Source organism: Phyllobates terribilis, unplaced genomic scaffold, assembly GCF_046119375.1.
Source record: "Phyllobates terribilis strain yellow unplaced genomic scaffold, ASM4611937v1 Scaffold_13__5_contigs__length_258822181, whole genome shotgun sequence".
NCBI classification, from domain to species: Eukaryota; Metazoa; Chordata; class Amphibia; order Anura; family Dendrobatidae; genus Phyllobates; species Phyllobates terribilis.
The window spans coordinates 60,403,832-60,427,539 of record NW_027362773.1 but is presented as its reverse complement, the minus strand read 5'-3'; the positions used below and the strand labels follow the sequence as shown (position 1 = coordinate 60,427,539).

The 23,708-nt window shown below is 43.9% G+C and overlaps 1 protein-coding gene across 3 annotated transcripts in view; it reads left to right on the top strand.

Moving 5' to 3' along the window:
- Positions 1–23,708, top strand: part of IMMP1L (inner mitochondrial membrane peptidase subunit 1) — an 84,596-nt gene that overhangs the window by 31,047 nt on the left and 29,841 nt on the right. For 2 of the 3 annotated variants that reach the window (XM_073658086.1, XM_073658085.1), the window contains 3 exons: positions 14,568–14,704; positions 14,809–14,897; positions 17,640–17,766. In XM_073658086.1, the coding sequence (XP_073514187.1) occupies positions 14,600–14,704; positions 14,809–14,897; positions 17,640–17,766 (321 nt within the window). In that variant the 5' untranslated portion in view covers positions 14,568–14,599. Of the gene's footprint in view, positions 1–7,288; positions 7,511–14,567; positions 14,705–14,808; positions 14,898–17,639; positions 17,767–23,708 lie in introns of all 3 variants that reach the window. The other variant, XM_073658087.1, reaches the window with a different exon arrangement.

Below are 23,708 nucleotides of genomic sequence, written 5' to 3'. Positions count from 1 at the left end.
TCTAGGATTGATGATTATATTAGCTAACCAAAAAAATTATATTTGCATACTTTTGAAGCGCAAAGGCTCCTTCGTCAAGAAAGTTTCCAAAAAAAAAGTTGGTAAAACAACCTGATGAAGGCTCCGCTGTGATTGGAAACCTTGCCGATATAGTTATTCTGGTTATCCAATAAAGGTACCCACCCATTGTAATTGTATATCACCAAAATGTGCAGTAAATTTCATGTTCCTTGTGTGTTGCATATTAAGATGATTAACGAAAGCACTGAATTCCTCATCTGACCCTATTCACAAAATGATACATTGTCTACGTACCGCAAGTAGAATTTAATATGCAACAAAAATGGGTTATTCATATCATGAAATATTATACCCATATTATTAGTAAATGAAATCATCCTCAAATGCAGCAAGGTACAGATTGGCAAATGTACATGGGCTGAGATACCCATTGCAGACCCATTTTCTTGGAACATCCCATTCATCTTGGAACTTAAAGGCATTATGAGATAACTAGATGGTGGCCCTATTCTAATGCATCAGGTATTCTAGAATAGGTATTCGGCCGACCGGGCGCAATCAGCGGAGCGGTATTTAAATTTGGCGCCAAAATCGCTGATTGGTCGAGGCCGGCAACCGCGACCAATTAGCAAAGCGGTGTTAAAATTTGGTGCCTATATCGCAGATTGGTCACGGCCGGCGGTCGCGACTAATCAGCAGAGCGGGGTTTAAATTTGGTGGCAATAATGCTGATTGTTTGCGGCCGGCGGTCGCGACCAATCAGCAGAGCGTTATTTAAATTTGGCGCCAATAATGGTGATTGGTCACGGCCGCGACTAATCAGCAGAACGGTGTTTAAATTTGTCGCCAATAATGCTGGTTATTCGTGACCGGTAACCGCGACCAATGAGCAGAGCGGTGTTTAAATATGGCGCCAATATCGCTGATTGGTCACAGCCGGTGGTTGCGACAAATCAGCAGAGCGAGGTTTAAATTTGGCGCCAATACCATTGGTCGCGGACGGCAGACGTGACCAATCAGCAGAGCGTTGTTTTAATTTGCCGCCCATCTCGCTGATTGGTCGCGGTAGCCGGCCGCAATTAATCAGCAGAGCGGCGTTTAAATGTGGCGCCCAAATCGGTGATTGGTCACGGGCAGCGGCCGCGACCAATCAGCAGAGCGGTGTTTAAATTTGCCGCCCATCTCGCTGATTGGTCGCGGTGGCCGACTGCAATTAATCAGCAGAGCGGCGTTTAAATGTGGCGCCCAAATCGGTGATTGGTCGCGGGCAGCGGCCGCGACCAATCAGCAGAGCGGTGTTTAACTTTAGCGCCAAGATCACTGATTGGTCTCGTGCGGAGAGCGCGACCAATCAGCGAATCGTATTGGTGAGGAGCGGGGAGCGGAATCGTATTGGTGAGAAACGGGGAGCGCCGCTGCCTGTGCGGATACTTCCACTCCGAGAAGCCGGGAGATGAGTGACTGCTCGCAGCAGAAGTATCCCGACCCGCAGCGCCGCTCCCCGGTCCTCCCTTCACACCCTAGCCGCTGATGTCCCCACAGTATCCGCATAGTGTTACAAAGGTCCGGACATTTGTGTGAAAAATCGCTGATTGGTCGCTGGCGCTGCCTGCGACCAATCACCGATTTGGGCGCCAAATTTAAATATCGGCCGCGACCAATCACCGATCTTGGCTCCACATTTAACCACCGCTGTGCTGATTGGTCGCGGCCGATATTTGAATTTGGCGCCCAAATCGGTGATTGGTCGCGGGCAGCCAAATCAGCGATTTTTAACACAAATGTCCGGACCTTTGTAACACCATGCGGATACTGTGGGGACATCAGCGGCTAGGGTGTGAAGGGAGGACCGGGGAGCAGCGCTGCGAGTCCGGATACTTCTGCTGCGAGCAGTCGCTCATCTCCAGGCTTCTCGGAGTGGAAGTAGCCGCACAGGCAGCGGCGCTCCCCGGTCCTCACTAATACGATTCCGCTCCCCGCTCACCAATACGATTCGCTGATTGGTCACGCTCTCCGCACGAGACCAATCAGTGATCTTGGCGCTAAAGTTAAACACCGCTGTGCTGATTGGTCGTCGACGCTGTGCGCGACCAATCACCGATTTGGGCGGCACATTTAAATAGCGTCCGCGACCAATCAGCACAGCGGTGTTTAAATGTGGAGCCAAGATCGGTGATTGGTCGCGGCCGATATTTAAATTTGGCGCCGAAATCGGTGATTGGTCGCGGGCAGCGCCAGCGACCAATCAGCGTTTTTTAACACAAATGTCCGGACCTTTGTAACACCATGCAGATACTGTGGGGACATCAGCGGCTAGGGTGTGAAGGGAGGACCGGGGAGCGGCGCTGCAGGTCGGGATACTTCTGCTGCGAGCGCCCGCTCATGTCCCGGGTTCTTGGAGCGGAAGTATCCGCACAGGCAGCGCCGCTGACATCCATGCGGCTAGGGCGTGAAGGGAGGACCGGGGAGCGGCGCTGCGGGTCCAATTGGTTGCGGCCGTTATTTAAATGTGCCGCACAGATCGTTGATTGGTCGCGGACTTGGCCCGCGACCAATCACTGATCTTGCGGCCAAAGTTAAACACTACTGTGCTGATTGGTCGCGGACGCTGCCTGCGACCAATCACCGATCTTGGCTCCACATTTAAACACCGCTGTGCTGATTGGTCGCGGACGATATTTAAATTTGGCGCCCAAATAGGTGATTGGTCGCGGGCAGCGCCAGCGACCAATCAGCGATTTTTAACACAAATTTCCGGACCTTTGTAACACCATGCGGATACTGTGGGGACATCAGCGGCTAGGGTGTGAAGGGAGGACCGGGGAGCGGCACTGCGGGTCGGGATACTTCTGCTGTGAGCGCCCGCTCATGTCCCTGGTTCTTGCAGCGGAAGTATCCGGACAGGCAGCGGTTCTGACATCCAATTGGTCGCGGACGCTATTTAAAATTGCCGCACAAATCGGTGATTGGTCGCTGTCTTGGCCCGCGACCAATGACTGATCTTGGCACCAAAGTTAAACACTATTGTGCTGATTGGTCGCGGTCAGCGTCCGCGACCAATCACCGATTTGGGCGGCAAATTTAAATATCGGCCGCGACCAATCACCGATTTGGGCGCCAAATTTAAATATCGGCCGCGACCAATCACCGATCATGACTCCACATTTAAACACCGCTGTGGTGATTGGTCGCGGCCGATATTTAAATTTGGCGCCCAAATCGGTGATTGGTCGCGGGCAGCGTCGGCGACCAATCAGCACAATAGTGTTTAAGTTTTGCGCTAAGATCAGTCATTGGTCACGGGCCAAGACAGCGACCAATCACCGATTTGTGCGGCAATTTTAAATAGCGTCCGCGACCAATTGGATGTCAGCGCCGCTGCCTGTCCGGATACTTCCGCTGCGAGAACCTGGGACATAGCGGGCGCTCGCAGCAGAAGTATCCCGACCCGCAGCGCCGCTCCCAGTCCTCCCTTCCGCGTGGAGGTCAGCGGCGCCGGCGGTCCTTCAGCTGCTACCGGCCGGGAGGTGAGCGTCTCGCGCCGCTCATCTCCCGGCTGCATCTCCGTCCCGCAGATGGGTCCGGCGGTCGGGTTCCTTCTTCTGTTGCCGGCCGGGAGATGAGCGCCTCGCGCCGGTCATCTCCCGGCTGCATCGCCGCTCAGCTCCGTCCTGCAGATGAGCCGCTAACCGCCGCCATCTTTTTTTTAGAAATCCCCCGGCGCTGATTGGCCGCTGCCGGACCAATGAGCGACGCGGGATTTCCTAGACAGACAGACACACAGACAGACGGGATAAGACGATTATATATATAGATATAAAATGTAATGCTCTTCCCATTAATTCTATATATGCTGGGTTTTGGCTTCAATAACTTTTTGCGGTATCCATGGGTACAATCTTTCCACATCTATCAAGGCAACCTGGCAAGAAGATTTTAAACTTCTCTCCTGAAGGACTTTCCAAAGCCCAGTAATGTCCTATAAAAGGAAAGAAACATTTTTTAAGAACGGTATAAGGAGCCAATCTAGGTAGCGAGATAGAGGTTCCATTATTGAACCTATGCCCTTCAATATTCGTCTACCAGGAGGAGCAGTGAGGGATTTATGGTATTTGGGTAAAAAATATCAATTAGGCTTAGAAGGATATAGCGAAACAATTTGCTGTTTTACTGGATGTCATCCCATTTTGACACTATTGTGTGACAATTTGCGTAATTGATATTTCAGAGTGAGGTTATGTCAATGTGATCGAGGTGTCACCCTGACAGCGGGGTCCTCCTGAGGCCCCAGTTGCTGCCATCCTTGTAGTTCTCTGATGCTCAGCCACATACTGAACTCCAAAGGAGACAAATATTCTCACTGAATACCGCAATACTATGTAGAAAAAATATTTCAGCTCACCTGGGTCAGCCTGCTCGGTCCACTTTCTCATGAGGCATGGTGCTCGGATTGTAAAGATCCCCGTCTGGGAGACATTAGGCAGTGATGAAAGGGTGGTTATCCGGCAACTCGTGAAATTGACTTAAAAAATAGCCTTTATTTTGAAAAAATGAAAAACATGAGACCATAGTGCAAATAAAAGCGTACAGAGGCTTGTGCGTTTCAGATACGTAGATGCTATGTATCCAAAATAAAGGCTATTTTTTAAGTCAATTTCACTAGTTGCCAGATAACTACCCTTTCATCACTGCAATACTATGGTATTACGGTACGTAGTATAAGCGATCAGGCTATCGCAGGTTCAAGTCACCTCCCTTTTTTCGCCATTAATATTAAATAAAAAATAAACATATTTGGTATTGCCGCATCCATACAAGTCCAGTCTGTCCAAATATGAAATTCTTAAACACTTTAGAATTGGAAAAAACTTGAAAGTGATGGACCTAGGTCTTTTTCCAGCCTGTGTAACTATATAACAACAAAATTGTAGAATTGAGGTTTTTTTTTTGTTCACCAGTTCTACCTAAAAATGCAAAAAAAACCTGTCAAAACATAATTTCTACCCCATATTGGTATCAACAAACCGGTCAGCTCACCCGCAAAAAACAGTCTCTCAAACAGTTCAATTGATGGAAAAATAAAAATGTTACATGTGGTTGCAAAATGGTGCTTCATACGTTTGAATTATTTTTTCTTCACGTAAATGAAAGAAAAATTGAGAACCAGGTAGACCACACTGGAGCAAGTTGGATTTTTTTTTAAGCCAATTAATAAAACTTCTATAGAATTTACTATAAGGAACACTACAAAAGAGTGACCTCGCCATATGCTTCTTGCCCATGTGATACATTTTAGATAGAGTACCCGTGATGTGCATATGTAGTTTCCTTTACTTTTTTCCCTTTTATAGCATTAAAGCTTCTAAGCCCCCAACATGCAGGTAATTGTGCCTAAGGAAATACTTGTAGTCATGCAATGGTGCATGGTGGCCATTCAGGTAATCCATGTCCCTCTGAGGTGGAGCTTCTGCTGCTTGGTCGTGACTCTACTCTGGTTAATAAAGGGTGGCCCTGAGCCTAATAGGCCATATAGACAGAGCTTATCCTGATGGGGCAACTAGTAAAAAATATAAAGTCCATAGCAATTGTTTGATAGTGGACCACTTCTTGGTTTAATAAGCAGCATTCAGAAGGTGTCACCACTGGACCTCCACCCTTTGCAGAATTGGCCTAAAGGTTTTGATGCGCTCTGTGTCAGTAGCTAATAAAGAGATGGTTGGTCTTTGTTTTTTTAATTCTGTATAAAAATGTTAACAATTCAAGCAACAAAAACTCATCATAGTTTTCCAATGGCATCCCTGGCAGTTACCGGAAGTTTACAAGTGATTAAAATAATGATTAAAGTGCAGAACAGAAAGGGCTTAATTATTCAAAGTGTAATGTGATCAGAGCAGAACGGCGCTCGCACCCGAGATCCTATCACTTTGCCTTTTTTCTCTTTTTGTCTTTTATAAGATAAGACGCACACAATAATCGGCACATTTGGCTGTCATATGCTGCACAGAGTGGGAAGATCAGAGTTTTTTTCTCCTTTTGGCTGGTAGGGTTGGTCTTTTAATTCCTCGTTCCAAGCCCCCATCTGGGAAGTCCATGGTGTGTTCTCAGATGGAACGTGGGGCTGCGGTAATCTGCTTAGCTGCACCACAGTTAAAAATCTTCATTCCATGTTTGTGTAATTTATAATTTTAATGAGACCCCGGCTCTTGTGGGCTTTGAAATTTATTAAAACCTCTTTTGTGCATATGCTTTTGTTCCTGCTTGATGGGCTCGGCGTATTTAGAAGTGATGAATTTTTATTCATGGATTTAAAAAATGAAGGGATTAACGACGACTGTATATCATTGCTTTCTTCAATTGATATTTAGATCTTCTCCTAATGACTTTTTATTATCGTCAAATGTGAGTGGAATCTCAAAATATGGTCTTGGGTGCAGAGCATGTGTTTTCTCCACTTTTAAAACTTTGAATATTTTGGATTTTATTTTAAGCAACTTTATAAAATTATTGTGAATGTGTTATTACATGTCAGATTTAGGGTTTAAGACTGTGATCAGATGAGTCTACAAAAAAGTCAATTTTGTGTCCTAAAAAGTCAATTTGTCATCCATATGGCTGAAATCAACTCTGTATGTCCGTTTTTGATCCTGTCTGATATACATGTTATTGGGGGTTTTTTTACAAAAAAGTCCACAAAACATTTTTTTGTCTCATTTTTTGCAAGGGATCTATGAATCTATGGATTTTCATTGCACAGTTCATTTTTTTTATAAAGCACAAATACAGTCATAATTCGCAGCAAAATCTACAGAGCAATTACTTTGTCACATCTGCATTTACGCCAAAAGTTTAAGAGAAAATCTGCTGATGTCTGTGTGGTGTTTTTTTTTTTCTTTTTTGATGGAGACCTGATTCACCAGTATTGGTACTATTTGCAATTAGCCCATTTTCTCTGTTACTACCAAACCTTTCACTTTTGTCAGCAGTGTCCTGTGATCTCCAGTTTGGTCACCAGTCCACTACATGCTCTCAGGTGTGAGCTAGTATCTGACTGTAAACTATGTCATCACCTATCCAATCCCTCCTTGCAGCTCCTAGGCCTCCCTACCTGGCGGTGCCCTCCTTGTCCCTCTGTATGCCATCCAATGCAGATATCAGTGGAGATTTGTGAAACTGTCTAAAAGAAGTCGCATTAGGGAATTATCTTATTAACCTAGAATTTATTTTTATTCTTTTAAATCTTTTTCATTACTTGCTCATATTGTTGCAGATGTTTGGGAGCTGCAGATGTTTCCAGTTGATGTCCTCCACGTGATGACACCTTCCCTTTTATTAGCGGTGCTCCACAGTGAATGTGTGTCCACATGTTCTTATAAATCTCGAGCCATGACGACTTAATGGATGAACTTTATAGGAAGATCAATCTTGTGCAAACCTAGACCGGTCCACCAGGGTCTTCTCTGCCGTTATCTTGATGATATCAAGTGATCAGGTTGTTGGTCTTCCTCTTTGCCTTGTTCCTTCTATTCTTCTGACCAGGATGTCCTTCTCCACTGATTGCTCTCTTCGTATGATGTGTCCAAAGTAGGCAAGTCGTAGCTTGGTGATCGTTGCGTTGAGTGACAGGTCTGGCTTGATTTGTTCCAAAATTCATTTGTTTGTTCTTCTTACCATCCATGATATTGATAGCATCCTTCTCCAGCACCACATTTTAAAGGTGTCGATTCTTCTGTATTGTTTCTTTATCCTCCAGGTTTCGCATATGTTACTACAGAAAAAAACATGTTCTTATTCTTACAAAAAATCATAGCCAAAAATCAATGTTATTTCTGCCTTGATTTTGTGAAAACTGAACATATGAGCACAGCTTTACTGACCAGGAGTGCTGATTGCAGGAGCACCAGTTAGTCAAAAGTAATACTTGCTCTTCAATTAATCAGTAAGCACTGCTTATACAAGCTGCTTTGCATCCTCTAGTAGGCATAGAAGGAGAAAATGGCTGCGCTCTGCTGACAGAAAGAAAGTGAGATGCCAGCTTGATCTTGCCACAGTTTGTGCCTCCGATTGGTGTGGAATGTAGAGTTTACATGCAGAACCTACATGAATCCTTTAACACTGTTGGTTCAGTGGCCCACCAGAGGATTCACCAGCTACTCGGTGGGCCAGTCATATCCTGTGTATATGTCATTTATACTGGTAGAGGAGGGCATTGGCTATGACCATAGGGATAATATTGTTGCTGCAATATTCGTGTACATAAAGGTCAGTATTATATATTGTTGGGTGTTTTATAGTATGTATATTTGTGATCATGTGTATTATAAAAGCAATTTTTTTGTACATAAGAGGTAATGTATTAGGGATTGATCCTGGGTGTAAGCCACCACTGAGCTTTTTCACCGTAGGTAGATCCTGCCATATGTTTGGAAAACTGTTGTGTGTAATTCTGATTTTATATAAGGTGGGGAAACCCCATAACCTTGATCCAACACAGGTCACCAATTTCTGCTCTATGTATTTATTGACATACCCCGGAGCTGTATATAATGATTATTGATATGGCAGAAATGGTATTGATGTAGACCCTTAGGCCCTGATTCATCAAACAGTATTTGATTCCAAGCATAAAGTTCTTTATTAAGTCCGCTATAAGGGGGTATGGCCAAATACGCCAGCAGTTCAGCATAAATAGCGCTACAGAAGTGTCATAAATTACAACAGAAATGTAATTCAGTCCCTGACTGGAATACATGTATTACACAAATTCATTAACGTGTGCACACATCTGAATGGATTTGGTGTCTCTAACTCCAGCACATACAAAACACCAGTCTGATGAGTCAGGGCCTTAATTGCTATTTATTCCAGAAATGTAAAAATATCCCGAGTTGCCTTCTTTCAAGATGTTGAAAATTCTATTGAGTAATTTCTCGACCCAATAGCAAGCACTGTAGGTAAATGTACTGAATGGAGTTGTGGCAGGTGTGTGGAGCGGGCTCAGGAGCTGAGACCGCACCATGGTAGGCAGATGCCTGCTCAGCCTGCTGCTGTTTAACCATTTAAATGCCTGGTGACCATGTAATGCCATTACAGCTTTACCACTTCATAAAACATCGTATTGCTTGGTGCACCCTTGGTGTAGCACTGTTTCGCCCCCATGCGCCCGCATCCTTTTATCTTAAGAAATAAGTGTTTATTAACTCACCAGTCGCAGTGTTTCCAACGCCTCTTCGGCATCATGTGCCTATAGGTGTGACCAGCCGGCTCATACACAGCGTCACCTGTGTGAACTGGAGGATATATTCTCAGTGTAAGTCTATTAGGCTCAGAACGAGGCTCTCGAAGCCTTTAAAGGGTTAATCATGTCCTGGCAATGTTTTCAATTTTTAATCCTTTTTTCCCGCCAAGTTTTACTTTATTTTTGTTTCTTGTGCTTTTCTATATCAAACGTGGATTTCTATATAACTGCACTGTCTCACTACACGCTTTATTCACCAGATCTTTTTCTTGGTGCATTTAACATTCAGGGGAGCCAGTAATGTTATAAGAAGGTATGTTGTGAAAATAAATAATATAAATTGTGTGCTTCTCAGTACATCCGGATGTGGTGCAGCCTGGACCCTATGATCCCTTCATGCCATGCCCTACGTTCCATGATTATGTGACATCCCAGCCGGTTTCCTCTGTCTCCTCTGATACATGGACGCCAGCACATCCCATACAGAGCCATGAGCATTATATGGCAGTGCTTGGATAGGTTGTACACTGCGGGCGCGGCACTGTGCCGTTTGGTATGATCAGAAGCCTTTTACATGTCCTGTCATTCCCATTATTTAAACCCTCGGCACCATATTGTAGCTATTGGACGTAGTTTTTCCTTTCACCTCTTCTACATTTTTAAATACAAATTCTTCACTTCCAAACAAAAAAAATGTCATGAATTGAGATGCGGACAGTGAGACGGACCAGACGTGGCTTCATGTTTGTTCTATTGAAGATGAAAAGCACGCCTCGCTTTCTTCACTTGCCATGGTACCTGTTTGAAGGTCTGTGGCGCCTCTTACAAGTAAATTAAGGTTGCTGAGCCTGAAACCACAGGTTCTCTACAATCATCAGCGTTGTTCGGAAGGTGGTAAGATGATATTTAGCGGAGAACCTCATCATTAAAATAGGTCGCAGCCCCAACATAAGTCTATTTCCCTTCCCGGCTTTCTTTCCTGAACTAAGTTTGTACGTAAATGTTAGAGATCAAACCTTATTTTGTTAGAATTTTTTCACAAACTATAAAAGTGCGTGTTCTCCAACACATCTGGTGTTGAGTACTTAAAGGGGTTGTCTGGTTTGGAAGACCCATTTAAGGTATCCTGTAATGGAGTTCTGCATTAGTATAGAAGTGTCAGAGAGGAGAGCGGCATTGAGAACTGTGTAATAATTGAACACTTGCTGTCACACTGCTCCTTTGATTTGTAGCTGACCATTGATGTTCGCAGCAATAAGATGTTATTATTGTGGCATCATTCAAATCTATGGGAGCCATGACAGCAAAACAAGTGTGCGAATCCCATTGGAAGAATAATTTTTGGTGCTGAAAAAGTTCTCGATCATCCTCCAATCTTAGACAGGTATGTGGAAAGTTAGGACTGCAAGGCTCTTTACATTTGCATCAAATCCTGCAGCACAAATTAGATCAGATTTTTCAGCAAAACGATGGACACCCCTGCTCCACCTGTGCCCCATGGCCCCATTGGTGGCATTCTACATTTGTTGCGTCTAGAGCTGTGACAATTTATTATATAAGTGTGGACTCAGCCTGAATAGACACGGTTTCAATTTAAATGGTTTTGTATAAAGTTTACAAGTCATCACCATGTCCATAAGATCCAACGTCTGCGACCCCCAGGAATCCCAACAATGGGGCTCCAAAATCCCCCTTCTGAATGAAAAGGAGGTGAAGCATGCAAACCTGTGCTCCATCCATCCTGTATTGTACTGCAAGGGATATGGTTATCTGTCAGTCTGCTCGGGATCATAAGAGTTAAGCACCAAACAATTAGGAAGTTACCTACAGTGTATAGTATTTCTAGGGCATAACTCCTAAACTTGTCACACCCTTTTAATCGGTCAGTGCCAATGAATTCAAGCCTTCCCTTTTTTGTTGTGTTTTTTGTCTCATAGAATGGACTCCATTTTTGTAACCTTTAGGTTTGGGGTACACGGTGACGTGCCTGGTGTCACACATTGCAGTATTGGATGTAATGATTTCCGGGGATGTCGTGTTGTCACACAGGATCTCAACTGTTTCCAGATGTGTTGGATTTTCTGGTCGCATCTTGCACACAACACACGTGTGCGACTTACCTGCAACTTGGCTGGTTTTATGCCCACCAATCTGAGCTCTAATTGTCTGCGGTTGGGCCAGTAGTCGCAGAAATGTTTTTGCCATGTGACTCTCCAGAGACTTGCTGTCACATGCGGCCTTAGATGGCGCCAGAGAGGCCGTCTTTCTTCTGGATCCACATACTCCCGACAAGGTCCATGTAGTGAATCCATCTAAGGGATGGAAATCTATTTCTGCTGTGTGTATCATTTCTTATTGCCATCTGCATGCAGACTTTACGCTTCACCCTCTTTATTGTCAGCCCAAACTTGAACCCTTGCATTAACTTCCTCCATCTTCTTATGTTAATAGTTGTAATCCCAGATTACAAGGAACAATGTGTTCCCGCATTGTATCCACTATATTTCTCAACTTCATTTTCTGTGTCTTATTTGGACAACTGCTCGGAGTAAATAGCGGGCAAACACAAGCCAAATTCTCCGAGAGACTGTCAATGCGAGACGTAATCGAGGCTTTATAGAGAAAAGGACTAATTTATGTGAATCTATTTAATTTCAGGCAGAATAGAGCAGGCTCCGATGTGTCTGCATTGCATATTGTGCAAGCGCTCTGCCCTCCGAAGGGGGAAGGAAACAAAACCCCCAAAAGACTGCATATGGATATTCCCTTGATATCATTCACTTGCTGTGTAATCTTATTATGCAAAGTTCTAATCTCCACCTAGAATGAATGCCTCCAGGTCAGAATATAGTTATATCAAGGTTTTAGAGGTCATGTTTTGTGATCCTTGGCTTATTCTTCTAAGTAGGTCTGGGATTTCAAGGGTATTCCCCTGACAGTGTCAGAGATAGGCAGTCAAAGCCTGCTGCCTTTCTGGAAGAGGAGACCTACATGAGGTCCCTGGTAGGATTAAACTTGATTTGTAGCTGTAGGATTTCTTAACAGATGTATTATTGGGCAGGGAATAGCGAGCCCACCAGCACAGTGAAATTGGAAGGCGATTGGCATTCTCAGGATCGGCCGCCTGCTAAAGCAGCAGCTGCATGTGGATTTGACTTCTTTCAGGTGAAGCTCCTTCCAGTCACTTGGAAAGGATGGGATGAAAAGGAACGTCGGTGATAATTTTGATGTCTGCAAGATTTAGTACCAGTGTAATGGGATTATCAGTAACACCTTCAGTGCAGGAAAAAGCCACCTGGCGCTTTAACTGGCAGTAACGGCAGACTAATCCGTTCCCATCTCTTGGATGTCATTCATGAGGCTTGAAGCGATTTCCACCCCGCGTGCTGTGATTAATTTTATAAACATAAGAAAAAAAATCCTGTGATGGAGAGGGCAGCGAATGTGTTCATAGAGGATATGGCTGGGCCCAAGGCAAGCAATGCACATCCTCGCTTTACTTCCTGCTGCACACGGTTCACAGGGCAAGAAGATTCTGTTTTCACATTTCACTATTTTCTATGGCATCACTTCTTTTTCAAAGAAGGAATTTTATTGTTGATTCTTCATTTTTTTTTCATCTAGACCATTGTAATGATTTATGGTATATTTAGGTTTTTGTGTTGTGTGAAATATTAGCATAGTTTTATATTGTTTGTTTTTTCTTCTAAATGTTCTTTCTGTATTTGCCTCTGCTGTTAACAAAAATGTTACATGTCTGTGTGTACCAATATGTATGTATGTATGTTACATTTATGTGTAGTTAGGTGGATTTTTATTATACTTGTATTTTTTTCCATCTTCCCATTGTAGCCATAGGTCACATTGATACTATGATATTATCCCGCTCATCTGCTTGCTGACAGGTTCCCATTTGCGCATTTTCTGGGGGGATCTGCTTCTAGCAGTAATTTCTGCTCATAAGTTGCTCATTTATTTGGTAAGGGGAGCCATAGACAAACTAATGTTCTTTGCAGACACAGAGACTTTCTTGTGAACTCTGCTGATGTAATGTCTGCAGTTATGTAAGAGAGGACAAGGAAATGTATGAAGCTTTGGAAATGTTCACAAACTTCCAGTCACCCCTCAAATCTATGTACATTAAGAGGAATGTGATGTCAGAAAATTACACAGTTTTTTCATATCCCTATATAAAAAAACCTTACCATTTTCACAAAGACCATTAGGCCTAATATTAGATTATATTAGAATATACTGACTCAGCCCCTATGTGTTTGTATAGAAGCATCATCTGCGCATGCTTTGATCTGAGCAATGGTATTATGTAGGGAGGGGGAGTAGGTGAGCTGTGACATCGCTTTTATGAATGATTCTATCCAGCCTGTGATAGTTGAGTCTGCTGAAAAGTCTTCACTAAAGACCATGAAGTGTGAGTGTAGTATAAGGCCTTAGGGCCAGTGTGCAAATATAAAAAATATATACAAATATTTGCAGTCATTATTTCATAAAGAAGGTAATATAGAAAATTGAAAAGAAAAAAAAAGTTACTAAAACCTGATTTAAAGATTTTTTACATCCGCCATACAGTTTCAGATTTATGGGCTTTTTTTTATTTTGTGCTAATTTTTATGGTCTTTACCAATGAGGCATTGCTGACAGGATTTCGTGGAGGTGTTGCTTTAGGTTCCTCTCTGTTATTACCCTGTAAGCAACAAAAACAGTCCACTATTGGCCTGGTGACCTCTTTAAAGGTAATCTGTCAGTAAGACCGCCATTCCCCTCTACCACCCAAACTGCATATATGTGTCTGCGGGTCAAATTACAAAGTAATGTAAATCCGTGGACAACTTTATATTTTCTCTCTGCTGTTACATTCCTGAGAAATCAGTGTTTTGATTCACATGCAAATGAAGCATTAAGTGCTCCGGGTGCAGCAGAGCACTTCCTGAGCCTCTGCCCCCCGAGGGTGTTTCCCTGCCCAGCCTCACCCGTGCCCATATGTGTGGTTTGAGGTAATTAATCACTGACAGATTCCCTTTAAACAATAGGTGATTGTTTATGACCCCTTCCCTTTAATACAGTAAACAGAAGGCATATGAGGTCTGTATGCCCTCATAGGACGTATGGAGCATGGGGCAATCCCTGTCAGTGAACCAATCCCAAAAATACTTACCCCTGAATAAAGATATTCAATATTAAAATAAGAACTTCACATCTTGAATTGAGGCTTCTACCTTTAGAAAACGTGCAGGAGCAATGTATGAACCTCTCTCATCCCAGTAGACATGATTGCAATGTATTTGTCTTCCAGGTCAGCAGACAGCGGAATAAAGGACATCTAGTATGATCAGGAAGGTGATGGGGAAGACTCTGGGTTTCCTGGGGTACGCCATTCAGTACGGCTGCATAGCTCACTGTACATTCGAGTATCTTGGAGAAATAGTCATTGTAAGTCTCACCTGATTATTAATATGGAAAAGTCATTTTTATTCAGTGGTATGTGTATGACAACTATATTAGTGTGATAGTCACGTGTATCCTCTCTCCTGCAGTGTTCTGGGCCCTCAATGGAACCTACCATACAGAATTATGATATTTTAGTATGTGACAACTTGAGTCGACACCTTTATTCAATTCACAAGTAAGTAAGCCCATGCCAAATTGTGAAATAATATCACTTTATAAATGTAGATTATTTTTGTTTTATCTCTGCAGTTCTGTATTGTGGCCACCTATAGATGTCATTGTCCTTGAGTGTTCCTGCATCTACCTGGCAGAAAAAACGCATGCGGATTGTACATGTGTTTTTCCTGCCAGGGACAAGCGGATGTGAAGCGTTCTTCACATGCATTTCCGCATGCGGGTTGACAAGCGCTTTCCAAGCGATTTTAGCATTACTTGGAAAGTGCTTGACAACTTGGTCACACTATATAAATCCATGCAAACGGCATGGATTTATATAGTGTGATCGAAATAATGGTAAAAAATAAATCTATACTTGCCTTCTGATGGCCCCCGGACTCTTTATTCGATCCGTCCTGGCTTGCCGGCATTTCGCGGTACACTACACTGAAGGACCTGCCGTCACATGACTAAATGACGTCAGCGCAGGTCCTTGAGTCCACCGCGATCTGCCGGCAAGGGAGGACAAGCACACCGGGGGCCATCAGAAGGTAAGTATAATGTTTATTTTTTATTTTATTCTTTTTTTTACAGGTTCTATGGTACCCAGGTCCGGAGGAGAGTCTCCTGTCCTCCAGACCCGGGTACCATCCGCACATTGAAACGCTTGGATTCCGCATCTACAGATGCAGTGATGCGTAATCCATGCGTTCCAATGCAAGTCAATGGCGGCGAAAACGCAGCACTTCCGCAAAATAATTGGTAGTGCTGCGTTTTTTTCCGCAATGATAATCCGCAGCGGAAATTTCCGCAGCATGTGCACAGCACATGCGGATTATCATTGGGGAACATGGCAGACCTTCTACCATGCGTTTTTAAGCGTTTCTGCAGCGGAATTTCCGCTGTGGAAACGCTTAAAAAACGCATCGTGGGCACACAGCCTAAAACTTATAAAAAAAAGTGCTGATAAAGATAGGCTGTTCAGCTAAAATGGTCTCCAATGCTTTCAAATGGAAAGCAAAACCAGAGAGACATGGAAGAAAACCAAATACTACCGTTCAAATGGATGAAAGAATAGCCAGAATGGCAAAGGCTCAGCTAATGATCAGTTACCTTTGAGTCCTGTGACAGTTAGAAGACGCCTGTGTGAAGCAAGACATCCCCACAAAGTCCCACTGTTAAAAAAAGACATGTACTGAAGCCGATACAATTTGCCAAAGAACACATCAACTGGCCTAAAGAGAAATTGAGAAACATTTTGTGGACTGATGAAAGTAAAATTGTTCTTTCTGGGTCCAAAGACAGTTCGTCAGACGACCCCCAAATTCTGCATTCAAGCCACAGTACACTCTGAAGAAAGTGAAGCATGGTGGTGCTAGCATCATGATATGGGCATGTTTCTCTTACTATGCCAGACCTATTTACCCCTTACCAGGGATCATGGACCAGTTTGCATATATTAAAATACTTGAAGAAGTCATGTTGCCTTACGCTGAAGAGGATATGTCCTTGAAATGGGTGTTTCAACAAGACAATGACCCTAAACACACCAGTAAACAAGCAAATTCTTGGTTACAGTCCAATAAAATTGAGGTTGTGGAGTGGCCAGCCCAATCCCCGGACCTTAATCCGATAGAACACTTGTGGGTTGACATTAAAAATGCCATTTCTGAGGCAAAGCCAACAAATGCCAAAAAATAGTGGGATGTAGTCAAAGCATCCTGGGCTCGAATAACAGTTGACAGATGCCAGAAGTTGGTTGACTCTATTTAACATAGATATGAAGCAGTTCTAAAAAACTGTGGGTATACAACTAAATATTAGGTTAGTAATTCACAGGAATGCTAAATCCTCAAAAAAATAGAGAGTACATATTGTGAGTTTGTAAAGACAAATGCAGACACTGCTATTTTTTTGAACAGCCTAATGTTAATTTTTTGTTATTTTCTATAAAGTAGTTCAAAACATGAAGAGAAATGTATGTAATTTTTAATTAGAAAACAGTGTGCAATGTTCCCAATGCATGGAAATAAAGACTAGTAGAAAGTTTTTGTGCTTAACTCATGTTTTTGAACACACTGCTATTATTTTGAACACTACTGAATATAATGTTCCATATATTCAGGAGATTGAAGTTGTGCTATTTGTGGTCTTGTATGAAATGGAAAACCCTCCCAATGTACAATGCTTTACTAGAAAATGCTTCTGAATCGCCAGGAACCCACAGTCAGTGTAGTAGAAAACAAGGCAAAAGTAGACCAAAAGTCTTCTACAGCATGATCTTTAATTACTGTTTAGCTTCTGTACACTTTGCTAAGGGATCCAGCAGCCCCCTCTGCACCATTTGTACCCCATGAGTCCGTGAAGCAGTTCCTTCTCTCCCCCTCCCTAATCTTCGTCTGTCACAGGCAGCTGGCACTTTCTGTCCCCAGCTAGAAGTATGGGGGAGCTCAGTCCCAGATGAGCTGACATAGCTACCTTTGGCTCCGTCTCCTTTGCTTGCTGCTTCACTGGAGCATTGCAGGACTTTCTCAAGCTTTGGCATTCAGTCAGGATGCCAGGTGCAGATCTTGTATTAAAACTATATTTCTATGCTTTTTGTTTTTTCCCTTCGTGCATATAAGTTTTCTAATATTATTGTTGAGGTTTGCCCCTTTGGAACATTCTTTATTTTATGTATATATTTTATGTTTTGCTTACAATGTTCTGATCCTTTTGCATTTGCTTTCCTTGGGCTTCTAAAAGTGTTTTATGATTCCAGGGGTGACATTGTAATTGCAAAGAGTCCAAATAAGCCAAGCATTAACATCTGCAAAAGGGTAATTGGATTGGAAGGTGACAAAGTCTGTACTAGCAGCCCATCAGACTTCATCAAGAGGCACACATATGTGAGTACCCCCCGCGCTCTGCATTTGGTAAGAATGACTTCAAAATGGAATTAGATGGGGATGAACATTTATATCATAAATATAAAAAATTAGAATATGATGTTTTAACAGGTCTAAAAATGACATCTTTCAGATGTATAAAACGTGTTAGCCCATTAACTCGTTGTCACGAAAGGTGTTGGAAAGACTTAGTGCAACACAAAGAGAGCCCAGACTCTAGGGAAACGAGGGAGTGGAGACCTCTTAGGCTGATCTAATATCACTCTGTCTCCACTAACGTCTCTGTATTGGCTCTTCACCAATCGCCGCACGCGAACCTCGCCCTGACTTTCCCTGGCGTTGGGCCCTGGCTAAGGAAGGGAGGGGGGTGAGCGCTAGTCGAAGACAACAAGGGGGAACAAACAAGGGAAGATATCTTAGCTTTCAATCGTCTTCAGAGAGATGAACATTCGCCCTCATAGCTCCAGAGAGGATCCAGACTCTCGAAATGCCCTTCAGGGGTATTGAACGCTGTTTTCCATTCGTCCCCTTCTCTGATTCTAATCAGATTGTAGGCTCCCCTTAAATTCAACTTGGAGAATACCTTAGCTCCTACAACCTGGCTGAACAAATCAGGAATCAGAGGAAGAGGGTGTGGATCACGGATGGTAATTTGATTTAATTCCCAGAAATCTAAACAGGGACGTAGACCACCATCTTTTTTCTTCACAAAGAAGAACCCTGACTCCACGGGCGAGGATGAGGGTCTGATATGTCCCTTCTCCAGACTTTCCACAATGAAATCCCTCATGGCTTGTCTCTCAGGGCCAGAAAGATTATACAGTCTGGACTTCGGTAGTTTAGCTCCGGGGGTCAGGTTAATAGGACAGTCATATGCACGATAAGGATGCAAATCTTGACACCCCCATTCAGAAAAAAACTTCCTCAAAACCAGACAGAAAAGCAGGTAATATTTCTGTAGAGACAGTAGCAAGGGAAAGATCTGAATAGTTCTCATGGCGGTAATCTCCCCATTCAATAATCTCCACAGTTTGCTAATCCACCCACGGATTATGTTTAACAAGCCAAGGAATACCCAAATCAATATGTGTGGGAAGATTGTCAAGGACATAGGAAGGGATTATTTCACAATGAACTGACCCCACCCTCAGTTTTACATTATGTACAATCTGAGTAAATGCTTTCTGTGCAAGTGGCGCCGAGTCGATTGCAAATATGGAAATAGGTTTAGCAAAAGTACAGCAAGCAAGACCATGAGTTTTTACAAACTCAGCATCAACCATGCTGACTCCGGCTCCACTGTCAACAAACAGACATTTTCTCGGTTTTGCTCTCTAGCACCACCTCTGCTGTCAGGACAAACCGGGAACTGCAGGTTGGCAACAAATTCACTTTTTGTTTATCCAACTCCAGAGAAGAGTTAATCGAGTCTCCTTTTGTTTAGGAATTGAAGGACAGGTCCCAACAAAATGTCCCTTATTACCACACAAAAAAACACACCTTTTTTCTTGCGTATCTCCGGAGAAATGTATGATGCAGATATGCCCCCCAACTGCATGGGTTCCTCCACCTCCCCCAGTACTGGTTCACCCCCAGACCACTCCCCCGGCAGAGGTACACAACCCCGACAAGAAGGCCCCTGAGAAGGCGGTCTCACCAGTCTATCTCGCAGGTGTCTATCAAGACGTATGGCCAACGACATGGCAGCCTCCAAGGACTTAGGGGTTTCATATACTGCCAAGGCATCTTTCAACCTTTCAGTAAGGCCCTCACAAAATTGACTTCTAATGGCTGAGTCATTCCATTTAGAATCCGTTGCCTATCTACGGAATTGAGGACTGTACGTCTCCACTGACCGGTTCCCCTGCTGAAGGCGACGTAACCCAGACTCAGCCAAGGCAGGGTCATCATAGATGAGGGCCACAGACTGCAGACAAACCGAGTCCTGCGGTAAAGAAAACGCTCATGACTGACAATCTGTCACGGATGTGTCGTCACGAAGATCGTCACGATTACACAGCCTGACTTCTCGCAGCTGAGTTTTTGGTGCTTTGTGTTTTTCGGCAGTGAGGGAGTTAACTCTCTCTCTCTCTGTGCTAGACAGGTCCAGCCTCGCCCAGCTGCAATCAATGTTGCTGTAGTGGGACTCCTTCAAATGCCTGCCGGTCTGTTAGGGAAGTGTCGGTGAAAGCATTTCATGCAGACTAACAGAGCGGATCGTGGTATTTGGAGTTTCAGAGTTAAGTGTATTTGGAGTGTTTTTTCCCTTCCTCGCTTTATCATTTATCTCCTTTCCCGTTGGTGTTCCCTCTGTTGTAGTTGTGTAGTTTTTGTATGCAAGGTGGTTTTGGTTTTACCCTTGTACTGTCTCGTTCGTCTAAGTACTGAGTGTGGGCATATTATTACCTGTCCCCTTTTGTTGTGATCAGGGGTCCTTCTCAGGACTAGATTACTTAGGTGCAGGGATCCTCAGGAGGTAGGGGTTACGCTGGTGGCCTGGACCTCTGTACCTTTAACAGTACCTCCAGGTAGAGGGATTAGTCAGGGCCCCAGCTTAGGGTCAGCTTAGGCCCCCTACCTCCAGTACACAGAGACAGTGTGACACAATCTCCCTGCAGTAGAGAGATCACAATTCCAACCCGTTGCTCCTCATTTCCGGAGGAGTAAGGACGAAGTTTAAAATACAGTTTGCAGGCCTCCTTGAATACATAAAACTTGTCCCTACCTCCTGAAAACCTGTCTGGGAGGACAACCTTGAGTTCAGGCTGGACAGGCCTTCCTGCAGAGACCTTCACATTGGTGACCTGGTGCTGCTGCTGAATCTCACAGCGGAGGTCATTCACCTCCAGAGACAGACTGCACAGCCACTCTGCGAGCTATGCATCTGAACCCATACCAAGGAGAAAGGGAAAAAAAAAAAACACGCCCAAAAAACACACACACAAAAAAGAAGCCAAAGTGTCTTTTTTTTTCCTTTTGAAAGTGTGCTCGGCCCGCGATAATGTCACGCAAGGTGTGGGAAAGACTTAGTGCAACACAAAGGGAAGAGGGAAAGGGAGCCCAGACTCTAGGGAAAGGGGGGATTGGAGACCTCCTAGGCTGATCTAATTTCACCCTGTGTCCACTAACGCCCCTGTATTGGCTCTTCACCAGTCGCCGCACGCGAACCTCGCCCTGACTTTCCCTGGTGTTGGGGCCCTGGCTAGGGAAGGGAGAGGGATAAGCGCTAGTCGATCCCCACTGACTACTAAAGACAACGAGGGGGAACAAACAAGGGAAGATAGCTTAACTTTTAGTTGACTTCAGAGAGATGAACACCCGTCCTCATAGCTCCAGAGAGGATGCAGTAATGCACTTGCTCCGAGCCTTCACAAAGGATAGTGTGAGTATCGCCAGCACCTCCCTCTAGTAGACAGCAGGTATTTATACTCCCAGGCCAGGGTGTTAATTAGCCAGAGGAAGGTAGCCGCTGGGTCCTAGAGAGACCGCCTCTAAGAAGGTGTCTGAAATGCCAAACGTAGAGATCTCCTACAACCAACTGCAGGGCGACTGTCTGTCACTTCTCACACACCCGTGACACTCGTGCATTATGGAAATGGCCTCACAGTAATGGCTGAAACACTCTTTGCTTTTGCGTCAGTTTTCACTTCCTGTGGCCAGTCCCATTTTAGCTAGGAAAAGCTGAGATGGGAATAATCCTTTAACATGTATTTATGAGCGATGTCTAGTAACTTTTCAGGCTCTGTTAACATGTCAAGTTGTCCTCTATTTGTAATGGATCCAGTATTAAAAAAAAGAAATATCTCATACAAACTGAGTAAAAACGGATGACCCCACGCAAAGCGCCTTAGTAAAACTCTTGTCGAGTATGTTTTCCCCTGTGTGGGTGTATACATACAATCCTTTTAACTATGGCTACTTTGACCTATTGATATTTCTTTACTTTTCCTATAGCTTATAAGGTATCCATCTTTTTTAACATTGGCTGTGTGGACTGTGCACCTGGCAAGAGGCCCCAAGCTTGTCCTGTAAAAGTAAATGGCCTGCAAATGACTGGACTACTAGACTCAGGGAGTTTGGTGACCCTCGTGAGGGCCACACTCCCTCTCCATTTGATTCCTGGGGAGAAGGTTGGCGTCTGCTGTATGTTAGAACTCTCCTGTTAGGTTTTTTTTAGTTTGCTGGTCACATGACCAGTTTTGCCTATTTAATCCGGCTCTGCCCTCCTGGCTTTGCTGGACTTCATTGTATTTACTACTCTTGAGCTAGCTTGGTGCTCTGTTGCCGTTCTCTGTTAGTTTTGCTAGGTCTTCTGACCTCTATGCTTTTTGTTGTGTGTTTGTCTTTGACTGCTACTATTTCTGCTAGGAGGTGTCCAAACTTATCCCAGTCCCTAGTTCTTGTAGGGATCCCTCCCTCACATCTATAGGTCTTCGTTCAGACTAGCCGAGGACTTTAGCGGGTCTGATCGCAGGATCAGGTTCCCCGTTACATCGTAGGGATCTAGTTTAGTTCTATTGTAGGGACAGTTCTCCTGTCTTTCCTTAGTCCCTGTAGCAGATCATAACAGTAAGTCCAGCCCTAAAAGAAAAAAAAAAAAAAAAAAAATTTTCTCTAAGGAAAGACCTCCTGTTTTCCATCATGGTCTCGGTTCAAGATTTGGCTCAACGCTTGCAGGGACTCTCTCTGGAGGTGGCCAAGCTCCAACAACACGTGAGTAGCTGTTCTGGAGCACATTTTGTGGAACCTAAGGTACGTCTGCCTGATTTATTTTTTGGCGAACAACAAGATTTTTTTTCTTTTAAAAATGCTTGTTTATTGTATTTTCGTTTGAGACCCGGATCCTCTGGTGATGAATCACAGCGCATAGGGTTCATAATGTCACTTTTGCGCAAAGATCCTCAGGGATGGGCCTTCTCTCTCCAACCTAGTGATCCGTGCTTTAGATCAGTGGATAGTTTTTTTTCTGCTTTGGGTTTGTTGTACGATGATCCTGATCGTGTCTCATCTGCTGAGTCTGAATTGAGACGTTTGAGGCAGGGATCAGGTAATGTGGAAAAATATTGTTCTCGCTTCCGTCGGTGGTCTGCCCAGGTGGGGTGGAACGATTCAGCTTTGAAAAGCTTGTTTCTTGCAGGGCTAGGTGAAAGGGTTAAGGATTTACTGATTGCTTATCCCACACCTGGAAACTTGCAGGAGGCAATGCAATTAGCTATACGGGTGGACATGAGACTGCGTGCAAGGGTTAATGAGAGCAAATCCTCTGCTATGTCAGCTCCGAGTCCTGAGAGGGTCTGTGCTGACAATGGAGAGCCGATGGAGATTGGGGCGATGGCACCCCGCTCTCAAGAAAAAGATCGCAGGCTTTCTGAAGGCTTGTGCTTCTATTGCGGAAATTCTGGTCATTTTATTAAGAACTGTGTGCTTCGTTTGAAAAAAGAAAAAAAAATGGTCAGTTATGCCCGTATTGCCTGTTTAAATTCTAAGGGAGTATTCCTATCTGCCACTACTGCTGCTCAGGATGAATTAATTGAATTTCGGGTATTTGTGGATTGTGGTTCTACTCTGAATGTGATTGATGGGGGATTCTTGGAAAAACTTAGATTAGAACCTAAAACTTTGTCATCCCCTATTGCTGTGGTTTCTGTTGATGGCTCTCCCTTGAAGAGTGTTACTCATAAGGTCTGTGAATTTCCCCTCACTATTAATGGTATTCACCAAGAAAATTTGGATTTGGTGGTATTGGATAATTTGCCTTCTCCAGTAATATTGGGGTTACCCTGGTTAAAATTGCACAATCCTGTACTGGATTGGTCTACCAATGAAATGAAGTCCTGGAGCCCTAAGTGTTATGACAAGTGTTGTAACGGACGTATTGCTGCTGTGGATAAAGGGGAATTGCCTGTACCTATTCAGGATTTTTGGAGAGTTTTTTCTGAGGA